This window comes from Spodoptera frugiperda, chromosome 6 (genome assembly GCF_023101765.2).
Source record: "Spodoptera frugiperda isolate SF20-4 chromosome 6, AGI-APGP_CSIRO_Sfru_2.0, whole genome shotgun sequence".
Lineage (NCBI taxonomy): Eukaryota > Metazoa > Arthropoda > Insecta > Lepidoptera > Noctuidae > Spodoptera > Spodoptera frugiperda.
In genome coordinates this window covers 7,516,282-7,529,676 of record NC_064217.1, presented here as the reverse complement: position 1 = coordinate 7,529,676, position 13,395 = coordinate 7,516,282, and the positions used below count along the sequence as shown (strand labels likewise).

General features: G+C 34.8%; 2 protein-coding genes across 14 annotated transcripts in view; both read left to right on the top strand.

Moving 5' to 3' along the window:
- Positions 1–13,395, top strand: part of LOC118267747 (inositol-tetrakisphosphate 1-kinase-like) — a 363,870-nt gene that overhangs the window by 260,172 nt on the left and 90,303 nt on the right. The gene's annotated exons all lie outside the window — the stretch shown is intronic.
- The window catches only part of LOC118267452 (apoptosis-stimulating of p53 protein 1), a 273,618-nt gene that overhangs the window by 247,739 nt on the left and 12,484 nt on the right, over positions 1–13,395 (top strand). For all 13 annotated transcript variants that reach the window (XM_050694100.1, XM_050694104.1, XM_050694106.1 and 10 more), the window contains one exon: positions 9,653–9,825. In XM_050694100.1, the coding sequence (XP_050550057.1) occupies positions 9,653–9,825 (173 nt within the window). The remainder of the gene's footprint in view (positions 1–9,652; positions 9,826–13,395) is intronic.

Genomic DNA, 13,395 nt, shown 5'->3' with positions numbered 1-13,395 from the left:
GAGTGACGTCTGCCAATCGAATGTTCCAGAATACTCTAGAAGCATCCAGAATCGATTGCCGTTAATTAAAAGCATTCCGAGTCAAATCCAGTTCGGTTCACTAACTAAGTAATCATAACCGCAGTGCAATGCGGCTTGCAATTGTAGATATGCCAATTAATGTTCCAATAATTGGAATCAAATGTTTGCTTTATTGGAAGTTGGGTTAAACCTTTTATGATTCCTGTTCAACTATATGGCAATAGTGTTATATAGGGCAATAGGCTCATCCCCTATTACAGGGGACTTATAATGCAAATGGTGAAAAGTGGGTATGTATTGGATAGCGGTATTACGTGCCGTAATTTGCACATCTGCCTACCCCTTCGGGGATAAAAGGTGTGACGTTGCAAGTTCAACTATGTGATATAGGACTTTCTTAAAATAATGTAAATAAATCTAGCATCTTGTGCTTGGACAGCGAGTCCGTTTAAAAATAAATTAAGTAATTTTTACTAAACTGTGTTAATTCTTATGTGCATAGAATATTGTTTGCTATACCAGTCACAAATCTAGGCTACCTGGTAGTACTAAGAAATTCATATTCAGCAAAGCCAACAATACTTTGGCCTACTTAGGAATTTGGCTCAGAACTTATCGCACTTACGACCACTAAACTCATGAGGCAGTTAAGCGTTGTGCTTTCCATACATAATAGTAAATACTTATACAACAACCTTTATGGTTCTTGGAAGAATAATACATTTATTACCTCGTAGTACTTTCTCTCAAATACTTAAATAGGTTTTATGTCTTCCTGATTTCGTGGTGACACTAAAATATACGTTATGTAAGATAAATGTTCTGTAACGTTAGCCACACCTTCCACGATGCTTCTTCCACAAATTCAATTACAAATTACGTTTCTATGATAATAAACAAACAAAGTGTAACTTTGTGAAATTTAATTTACCTACATTTCCTAATTATTAAGAATATCCACTTACGAAATTGGCTTTCCGTCAAAAGTTTTTTTTTTTTATATAATTTCGACAAAGTTTAATTAAGTTTCTTGTTTTATTCGCACGGCTCAGTCAGGATCCTCATTGCGTAAATAAGTCGCCCTAATGTTCATCCCGATTTGTCAGGGCACACTACACCGGCCCAGGTGTGTTTTATACCAGCCCCTGTCTAAATCACCCTTTGAATTTTTAAACCTATTCACCCAATTTGGTAATCCGAATTTTGCAAATTTTATGAATAATTTAAGGCCGCATTCAGCCTCAAAATATCAATAATGGCAACACATACCTATAATAAAAAAGTTAATTCCAATTTTTTATTAGTCATAAATCTTTTATAACTCTTGAATTCGGGAACCTTTCGCGACGCTGTAAAGTTTTATTGCTTAATTAAAAATCTGATATTAATATCTTGTTGGACAGTTTTATTTTTAGAATAGTAAAGTATGGACGTCGCGACTAAATGGAGTGAAAATTCTGTAGGTAACTTGTTTGCCGCGTGAATTTATAGTGACATTTTTATTTTTACGTTCCTTCGTTTATCAATGTGACCTCACTTTAAACCGTTTAACGACTATACTATGAATGCTATAAAAATCAAAATAATTTAGTTGAGAATGGAAATACACTCTCAGATAGAATAATAATTTCTTTGTCGTCGTATCTTTAGAGTATTTACAAAACAAAGGGAACGAGGTTTTAATTAAAAATACTTAGAATACTATACAAGCACTTCGTTAAGTGCCTAAACGGAAAATAACAGTTATTTTTAAAGAAAATTTTCCTTATTAGTAAGAGATCTTATTACCAGAGTTACTGCTTACTTACTCTCAAATTAATTTGTTAAATCAATTTCATAAACCTTTTAAGACAAACGAGGTTTCCAGTGTGGAGATATAAAATAAAACAGGATTGAAAGTGCGAGCTTCTAAATAAATAACGTCAACATTTTATGGGTCATTGATTCACCGATGGAGCGTAAAATTTGTGTTGGAACCACAATTTGTGTTGTCCTCAAAATAGATAAAGTTCATATTAAGATTACTTGTAAAGGATGAAAATGGGGGGGCGTCTGAATTTTGCCGGGTTATAAATGTCTGTCGAGGCAATTTCTCCAGTGCGTACCTTTAGTGACATGATGGAGATAGATTGGGTTTTACGAGCGAAAATCAAGTGATTGAGTGCACGGGTTTTCTTTATTGTTACTGCTTTGGTTTATTTTATTTATGTGAGGAGGAACAACAGCGGTAATACTTCCCAATCATCTCTTTATTTCGTTTCTTTGTTTTGTTTTTTTTTCTCGAGTAAATTAGGGTTGGCGTGGGTTCAGTGTTGGTGTGAAATTATTTATTTTGTTTTCCGCCACGATCGTCCCACTGCAGGGCAAAGAAAGGAGAGTAGGGAACTCTCCTGCCACTCCTCACTACGTAAAGCTTTTTGCGACCAATCCTTGTTATAGATGTCGAATTCGTCCCGCCATCTCCTTTTACGCCAAAAGGTGTGACAAGGCGTAAACTATAATAATATGTGTCTTATCACTTTGAGAGAAAAACATTGTAACAAATTCAAAACAAGTATCGTTAAAACTATTAGTTCCTGCTGTCAAAATGATCGACAGCAACCGTTTACTCGATCCAATCTACTCGATAAAACATCAGACACATTGAAACAAAGACAATAATTACGTCTGACCCACTTATCGATAAAAACGAATCGGTATCGAGACTATCGAGTATTCTATTCATTGACTATTGCTAGGTAACGCTGCTATTCGCACAGATTGTTCGATTTAGAGGATTCATTCGAGTAGGCACTCGATTTTATCTCACATTCAAGTAAATATCCAATTACTTAGAGGCAAGCTTTTACTTGGAAGATAAACGTCGTTAGGGTGATAATAAAATGGTATCCGTGGATAAATACTAAGGAATATGTTGATTGCCTATCGTCAACAACGATTCGATATATTGTTTGTTTTCATAGAAATGTTTATTTGAAAACATTATTTATATGAATGCTTTCCTGGAGCTTTTGTTGTGTTTTGCTGTCGAATAACAGATATGAGGTGGAGAAATTCTTTTTTTCACGTTCCATTAGGAATTTCAAGAAATATTGTCTTGTTGTTCTTCAAAGATTTTAATCATTCAGTAATTATTACGGAAACAATCTTCAAAAATAAAATAGCAGTAATAAAGTTGAAAGAACTATCAAAATAATTTAACAATTGAGTGATGTTTAGAGAGCCGTGCGTGTGTGTATATACAACATACATCACACTACATTCACCTCACATTCACATCCTTAATTATAACAAAGGTAACAACTAAGCAAGGAGGGTTCAAAGTAACCAGAGGCTATTAAACTAACAAGGAGGTTCAACTGAAATATAATTACGAAAACCTCATTCTAAGGGCTTTTGCATAATATGACAATTTTTACACTTAATTGAATACCTAGAAAACATCTATTGAATAACGTCGTATCTTCTAGGTATTTGCATTTGTATACTACAATCGTACAATTTTATATTACAATCGTATACTACAATCGTACAAATACAAAAAGGCAGTAAGCGCGTGGTCCGCACGCTGCCACCGCGCGTACAGCATTTTAGTATTATTTTCAAAGCAAAAAACGCCGTGCTCCGCAGCCGTGCCGTGTTCATGCCGTTTGTGTGTGCGATAATACTGAGTGACCTTTTGTTAAGTTGTCGTAGCGTTAAAAAACGTCCTGTGCAAAGACCCTAAGTCTGCAAGAGATAGATAGCCACGAGTTTATTATATTTTAATTTCGTGCTCTGTAAATGAGATTAATATTATGAATCCGCCATTTTATTGCCAAGCTGAAGCGTTAAGTCCCTTGGTTTCGGTTTCTTGGTGTTAATAAATCGTTTTATGACTGGATATTTTTTTATAGATGTCTAAATTAATTTTGGAAAAAATATCCGAAATAATGTATTTTCAACTTTATTTGAAAATACAAGACAAAGGTATTTTGACCAATCACCTAACGGCGTAAATGTATGATTTTGTGTAGATGCTTAGGTTAGCTTTATTGCCGTATACAACACCATTTACTATTGTAAGTTAACGTAACTTCAAATTTTTTCAGAGAAATCATTATTTTTAATCCAAGCAAATTCTTGCTCAGCAAGAACAGAAATTCATGTCAATTTTTTAATTCGTCAATAAAACCCAAGGTACCTTGGGTTTGAAAGACCATTTATATCAAACATTCATGATCCAAGAAGAAAAGCATTTAGTTATAAGAATTTAAAGTTTTGTTAAGTTGTCGTAGTGTTAAAAAACGTCCTGTGCAAAGACCCTAAAGTCTGCAAGATGATAGATAGCCATCGAGTTTATTAGGATTTTAATTTCATGTCTGTAAATGAGATTTAATATTATGAATCCGCCATTTTATTGCCAAGCTCCGAAGCGTTTCAAAATCAATCTTGGTTTCGGTTTCTTGGTGTTAAGCAAATCGTTTTATGACTGGGCGGTCTCCTGAGATGTCAAAATTAATGTAAGCAAAAAACACACCGAAATGTTTACATGTTGCTATTTTTCATTGAACCTAATCGTTGAAAAGTTGAAAGTTCAATTTGTTCTCGGCCCTAAACATCAGTCTCCGTCAGCGAGGTTTTTGTGGTCGTTCCTACATTAGCTCCGTGCGAACAAATGTGGGTTTTAGTGGTAGATGGTCCGTTCGTTCTCTTGCGGCTAATCACTTTACAAGTTTCGCCTCATTAAGCTGATTGTGACCCGCTCTAGTTAAGCAATTCAACTACTACCAAATGACCTTTGTGGATATCGACTTTTAATTATGAATGTTCCGTTTTTCATGTAGTAAAGCCAGTTTTAACTACACTTTCCGCCTATTTATAAACTTTTCTCTCGTAATGGCTTAGAATGCAGACGTTTGTCAATGCAATAATGACAACTAACATGAAAAAGGCAACTGATATACATACAGACGTCTTTGCAAGTTATTTTATCAAAATTCATGATCCAAGAAGAAAAGCGGTTAGTTAAAAGTCTTTAAAGTTCATTTTATCGGTTTTGCGTTAGTTTTATAGAAACTTCCTTGCATCACGAACTGCCTAACGCTACCACACTGAAGGTACCAGTCGGCAAATGATACGAGCGATGACGCATCGACTAAACTTAGGAAAAATCAATACTATAACATGTCATGGTTGAAAGTAGTAAAAGAAACTTTAAACATTATTTCTCGATAGCAATAGTGATAAATTTCTATTTATATGAGATTCTATTGAGCCAGTTTCGAATGTAGAATTCAAAATTCAATCGTTATGTTTAATTACTTTTGTTTTTGTATCAACAAATTTGCGAACTTTACTTGAGTAGCTACGGTCTCTCGAGGTCAAAATTAATGTAAGCAAAAAACACACCGATCCCATGTTTACATGTTGCTATTTTTCATTGAACCTAATCGTTGTTAAAGTTGAAAGTTCCATTTGTTCTCGGCCCTAGACATCAGTCTCCGTCAGCGAGGTTTTTGTGGTCGTTCCTACATTAGCTCCGTGCGAACAAATGTGGGTTTTAGTGAAGTGGTCCGACACTCTGTTGCGGCTAATCACTTTACAAGTTTCGCCTCATTAAGCTGATTGTGACCCGCTCTAGTTCATAGTTTTGTGAGCAATTGAACTACTACCAAATGACCTTTGTGGATATCGATTTTTAATTATGAATGTTCCGCTTTTTCATGTGTTAAAGCCAGTTTTCACTACATTTCTTGCTGTTATGCCTTTTATAGAACTTTTCTTTCGTAATGGCTTAGAATACAGCCGTGCCGTTAGTGCAATAATCATAACTAAAATGAAAAAGGCAACTGACATACATGCATACATCTTAAGCACGCTTATCCTCTAACCAAATTCTTAAAGAAACTCCCACGTAGTATATAGTAAACGGAATCTCAATAAGTATGACACTTAACAACTTAAGCGGAAGTCCTTCACTCAGAAATAGCGAAAGAACTGTCTCCAAATTCGGAGCACATTATATTTGACGCGAGATAACGAGAGAGAGACAACCCTTTGCGCGTAAATTGTTACTCAAGAAAAGAAGGAAAAAGGGTTCGTTCCTACATTAGATACTAAAAGTAGAATACGTTCTTAGAGAGGCGTATAGTTAAATCAATTTGGGCGGGTCGCACACATAGCGATACATTCGCCCCGAAGAAAATATTCGTTTATACGACGTTTGGCCTTCAAAGCTTTTGTTTTCGATCGCTCTCTGCGATACGGCTTCTTAGATCGTGTTACGTGATTTAAAACTTAGACGTTCACTTTGAGGTTTACAATGTCTAAGTTCACGCATTCACATTTCTAAGTATATTAGCTTACTAAGAGCCGCTTAAAATACTCACATTTCAACTTTAATATTAGTTTTGAATTTAGTCATGAAAGCCATTAGGTATTTATTTTTACCTTGGACGGTCTTGTAAAACAAATCGCCAGATGTACTTTGAAATCAAATCCCAAAATATATTCATAATTTAGCTGTAATTCTTGAAAAGCAGGCGGAAATACATTTCCGATGAACAACACTGACTTCAAAACCACGATGCTAGAACAATATTTGGACTAGCGAAATCAATTTCCTAGAAAGCTTTATGAAAATCCAGGACCGAACTATTGTGTTCCGAAAAGGCTGGTTGGTGGGTTGCTACTGATAGTATTATTTGCACTCTTTATTTCACGCTTCGATACGGCCCTTTGATGGAGCAAATCAGCCATTGATGTGTAGTGACGTGTTAAGCAAATCACTCATACGACTGACCATTACGAGATTACATTTTGTTCCGCAACCGTTCCAAAGCGACCCTGTTTGGATATTAAATAACATTAAACCGTTTTGAATGTTCCAGGAAATGAATTTTCAATAAATTATGAATGGTGTAGTTACATGTCGAATTTTTGTATACCTATAAAGCGTTTCTTTGTGAAAAAATATTTTTCGCATTATAGAAAATTGTCTAACAATAATAAGAACTACAGCTACCAAAATACTAGTAAAGAACCCTAAATTATAGCGCAATATTCATCATTATCCCATTACACTAGACGCACCGCGATGGAAACCCGGCCAACCTTATCGGGCTAGGCTCCGATAATGGATCTTAATTACGTTTCTACTTAAATCATGGATTAGTGCTAATATAACCACGATTATCTGAATCCAGTCTAATCTCCTGAGCTTTGCTAAGCAAGCTATAAACTAGTGAGCTAGATTTAGTCTTAATATGTTACTCAAAGCTACTCCATTGAATGCCTTACTTAGCAACCATTCAGCGTGAAATTCATTAGTCTATATTCAGCGAGGTTTAATTCGATTTTCTATATGCAATGTGGGCTACAGTCACACTAAATGCATTATTCGTGTAAAGTGATATAATTATGGAATACGTTATATTGATATGTTCTCGCACTGAATCAATGATGGTTTTTGTTACTATAAAGGACATAAATCTAGTCAGATAAGTTTCTTCTATCTGCCTTCCACTTCAACTAGAACCTCTACTATGATCATTAAGTAGGGATATATCGAGCCTACCTCTTAATGCGACCAAAGGGTGTCCCAAAAGCATATTTAACAAAAATACACCTAAAGATGTTTTAGAATTTAAACCGTAGATATAATAAAAAATATGTTGCTCCATCGTGTCGCGTGCCAACGGAGGGACTCTTCATACAGATAAAGCCCTCTTTATTGTCTTCTGTAATTGAAAGGTCGGAGGTATTTCCCTCCCAAGCTTTTAAATGTGTCTCAGCTGGGCCCCAGCTACGTAAAATAGCATTTTTGGACCTCAATACATTAGAATTTCACAATTGTTAACTTTATTCCGTTTATTTTCGGTCGAAATTAGTTTTATTGTTGTTCTAATGGCAACTATTAAGCGAAATCAATGTTTATTTGGCTATAAATTGGAGTGAACAATTCGGAAAGTTGAGCACTAAAATCGAAGGGTAAAAGCTGCAGTATTAGAAGTATTAGCAGGTTCGTTTTCTTTTATTTTGTTTCAACGGAGTTTTTGGCTCTTTGCCAAGTACCTACATACCTACCTGAGTTACTCTGAGGAGTTGTTAGTTTTCTCATCAGTATGTTAGTATCATCTTTTTTTATCTTTATAAAAACCACTGATCACCATTTCCATACAGTACCTACGAAATAATATTATTTCAGACAAATGAGAATTTTTTAAATAACCACTAATATTTTATGGCCCAAAATAAAAGGAAAATTATACCTCATACGTTGTTTAACACCCCCACACGTCAATCTAAAAGATCATCGTTCAACTCCCACGCATGAAACGAGATCGTATACCAGTAGCTAAACGATTTACCCTTTCACCTTCATTCTGGATTGTTAGTAATCAAACCGACTCATATTCTAAGGGATATTACAAAACACATACTTTGTGGGTGTATTACATCAATAATTGTTGTTGGGTTTTTAATCGTTTTAACATCAACGATACCAATGTTCATCATCATTATCAGCCGAGAGACGTCCACTGCTGAACAAAGGCCTCCCCCTTAGTCCTCCACGTAGAACGACAAGCCGCCACCTGCATCCACTGGCTCCCCGCCTCTCTGACGATGTCGTTGGTCCCCACCAATGTTATAACACATATTTTATTGAGATAACATTAAAATCTCAAGGGCATTATTACTCATTCCCTTTATTCAAACACACTTTTATCGATAGTAAATTTTTTACAGGTGTATTCTCAAAGAATTTGATCTCAAGAAACGATGCCAATCTTTCTTCGCTACAAGTTAAAATAACCCAAACTTTCAGTGTTTTGAAATGTAACCGATATTTTCTTAAGTATCCCCTTTCTGTGTCTTTTCGTGGAACAGAACAATAGTGTCGTCATTTCTTTTTTTTAACATAAAACGTTAACGTTTTTGGACGCTAAGTAGGTCGGAACAAAACAATTTCAGACGAGAACTGTCTCATCAAGCAAAACTTGAATACGACAGTGGTTAATTAATGTAAGAACACAGATTTATACTTATTTAAGGTTGAAGAAAATTCGAGAAAACAACAATATTGTTGTAATGAATACCGGAACAAGGTTTCCATTCTAAGAGGCTGCGAGAACTGCGTGGGCTTCGCGGGTAATTTAATGTTTAGTTAAGTAGCTGGAGACTATTGATAGACAAAATGATGAATAATAAGATCCTGTTACAAAAGGGTTAGTTGTAAATCATAGGTATATGAGTAGGTACCTTGTTTATACGAGTAGATATACCAGTTCGATATATAGAAAAGTACCCAATGTCAACTTCTGTGTGTTTTTAAAGTGTATACTCAATGTTACTTACTTTTATTTAATAACCAAATAACTATGTAAAATCAACAATAATTAAAGCAAGGTAAGCGCGGTGCGGTGCGCGCCATCTACAAATTGTTGTTTCGGGTCTGGGCGCTATGTGTGTGTGAAATTGTATATTTGTATCGCAAATACGATATAGAAGAAAACCATAGTGTGGAGCAACGTCTTTAACAAAACTAACTATGTAAAATAAACTATAATTATATAAAAGCCTCATTAGCAACATCATTTTAAATTACACAGAATTATTTATTAAAACACCATTTTCTGTTTGTCCACAGCGAGTGACCTAGAATCAATACGAGCGCTTTTCAATGAAAAAGAGAAAGAATTATCAGTGGCGGTGGCCAAGGTGGAGGAGCTGACGAGGCAGCTGGAGGAATTGAGGAGAGGGAGAGTACAACCAGCGCCACCATCAGCTCATGAACTCGACAAGCTGCGACGGGAGTTAATGGTGAGTACGGAGCTGATGACTTCTATTTAGATCCTGCGACTTCTACGTGTGTAGAGGTTATTTTATAGACATAATCTATCGTATGTCTGTGAAATAATTTCACATATTATCTATTAAGTCATTCATATTTCTCTTAGTTTTAAGTTATCACTTAATATTAAATGCTGGTTAACCTATAATTGGCGACTGTATAAGTCCAAAACAAATATGTATTTACTGTACTTAATATTTTTTATACAGAAGCTGTTGGTAAACCTTTATTAATAAATAAATAAATAAATAAATAAATTATGTATAGAGAAATGCTATGCTAAATTCTCTAGAGAAATATTAAAATTATTTTACTAAAGGAGGAGGAATATCAGCATAATTATTAGATGTATTATGTCTTCGGTAACCAATGATTACATTCGTTATATCCTTTATAATTTCTGCTTATTTCTCCTAAATCATATTATTTTCTAGCAGTATTATTTTAAATTCTTATCGAATATGAAAATAAAATAGAATTTAGCCCTACATGTCATAATATTGTCACGTAGGCGCGTCTCGGTGTCTCGCAGCGATACAGTTGATAGGCAAATATGGATCATGTTATGACTTCGCAACTATCTCCACATATTGGGCTGTTATTATTATCTACACACCTTTTACGACATCCCAGACAAGGGTTCATACTACATATAATATCGTGTTAGGTAAATAGGGCGTTTTAATAGTTCGGTGAGAGTAGGAGTAAGCAGTTTATTCTTACGAATAAAGTTATTCTAACTATATTAGTGGGGCTTAATTCGAGTTCTCATTCTTCCTAGACATTAGTATAAAAAAAAAGTTTCTTGTGCCAAAATTTCACAATATTACATTCACAAAAATGTGGTAAATAAATGGACGCGTGAGAATTATGAATGGTACTGACTGCTTTCCGAACTAAGCTATAAGATTGTATTTTTGGGAAACAGTGATTCAGTCGTGGAGTATGTCACAATTCATGTCAAATGTTTATACTCGTATTTTTGATGTCAAGGGTGTGTCGTGTCGAGAGTCTTCTAAAACTAGAATAAAACTAGTGTCTCATGGACACTAGTTCATGGATTCTAGCTGCTGTGCTGTTTCTATTCTGCTTCTAGTGTCGACTTCGCAATTAGTTTAAATAGAAATTAGAAATTACATTTTACCCATAACAGCATTACAGAAAAAACAAAACAGACATACGCCTCGTATCTTCATTCATTAATTAATTAAGATAAAATAAACTGCTGTCGCAACTTCGGGTCCTCCCCTTTCGAAGCTGGGAAGCAATAATTCAACTTTATAAAGCGTTTACTTATAAATAGATCATTGTTCTTAATTTTCCAAACACAATACTTCGAAGAAAGTTGCAGGGAAATTTTGCAGAAGCGGCTTACCTTACACCTGGTTAATATTAGATTATGATTATGACACAGGCCTAAACAAAATGTTCAAGTTCACAAATAATGCTTGCGGTGTTACGGAAAATTTGTATGTTCTAAGATGATGAAGGTTTGTTTTTTCCTAATCCTGTTTAATACTCAGTATATAAGTAACTTGCCTTTGATATTTTGATACTAAATTTAGGGCTCCCTGTTCAGCTCAGTCAAAAACAATTAGTGATTACTTAAACTATAACGATTTTGTACCGAAAACAATCGCTAAACACGAGGTTAAGTCACCATTAAATGACTCTAAGTACAGGGGTTAGTTTTTAAAATATAACTGTATTCTTCATTTAAAATGTTCTTAATCCAAAATTATTTTAAAAATAGAACAAGTAGAATGAACTCTAATCCTTTAAGTAATAATCTTTAGCTTTAAACCTACAGGCAAAACCGAAGGCTGGAGCTATTTCAAAGTAAACTTTTAGGGGATCCCTCGTCACGGGTCCCGTCAGTCAGTGTCAGTCACTGCAACTGACTGAAGGACAATTATTATCGAAACTGTAATTAGAACAGTGGAACGTCAATACCTACATACATTTCTTTTTCTTTTTTGTTCGTTTAAATTCAGAATGTGACAATTTGCGCGCACAAATTGAACGTTTCTTTTTTCGAATTCAAATCCTCAATGCGTCGTGTTAATGAACCTCTTTTTGGTAACAGATAAAAAAAGAAACGTCTTTCCCTATTACCACAGTTCTAATATTTGTTCTCTGCCAAGTGATAAAGCATTTTCTATCTACGTTGATATATTACTATCTTGGTCGACGGCAGTGTACGAATCAATCAATCGAATACCAAAATAGAACAGAGGCCGACTTTTTCAAAAAGGTTATGGTGATTGATTTATTCAGCCTTTGCGGAACGAATTGACACCACGACCTATTTAAACCCTTCAAAATATTGATATTGAAGACATATCGTTGGAAAAATAGGTTTAAGTTTAAATAAATTATACAACTACCATTCATATTTAAAAACAGTCTACTACTAATGCCCACTGCACAAAAGTTGTCAACAACATCAAACACACTTCCAAACCATTTCCACGCACTATTCCTTTTTCAAACTTTTTCTTTTTTTATTACCTCATCTGATAATAGACGTCAAACAAAAAGGTTTTGATGGTCAATAACACCGGCCGGTAACAATATAATAAAGGTGATGATCCCATTCACCTGGGAGATGCCTCGGATAGCTAACGAGATCGCTAACACGGGGACGCACTGTAATATTTGTAGAGAGAGTGTCCCGCCAACTAGGTTGCGGGCAGTCGGTCGGTTGAACCCGCATCTTGGACTTGATAGTTCGGTCACTATTCTGTTCGCTTTTTGTTTATGAATTTGTTTTGTTTTCTTTTTTTCGTTCTTTTTTTAAATGTCTTTGTTTTTTTTTTTTGAGGTTTATAAGGGAGGAAGAGGTTTTGTTTTTATGTTAGTTTACCTACTATATGGTTTGGTATCTTTTTTATACAACTAAGTAATGCTCGAGCGTCGTATTGCATGCCTAATTGTCGATCTAAATTAATATTGTTGAATATTTTTATACAGTATAGTGTTAAATTTAATCAAGGATTGGGAGCGATACAGATCGTTGTGGATCTTTGCCAAATTGATAGCTTTGAGTTTCATGTTTTGAATGGACCTTAAAACTAGTTTACCGTTATTGACAATAATTTTACTGAAGGACAGAATATTTCTAGCAATATCTGTATGTAATATCCATAAATATGTCGCAATAAAACTTTTATAGACCGTCAAAAACAAATGAAAATACAATAAAATATATTATTTATTATGAAGTCGAGATTTGAGAATAGCCCCGTGTGTAGGTACCGACGACATAAAACTCGCGCGACTGGCTCAGATGTATTGCCAAAGAAACAATATTGAATTCGTCGAACTGGAATAATGAGACATGCGTCTAACAAGACTCTTGGTCTTCGTATATTTTCTGAGGACGTTGTATAAAAACATCGAACGTAGTTACACCTAGTATATTACCGGGAGAAATAATAAAGTACGAGTATCTTGGAGGAGGAAAAATAAAAGGTAATATTGGTTCAAAGATCTCTGTGTACCGATAGTTAATCTCGTAAACGGGTTGAATTGACAGT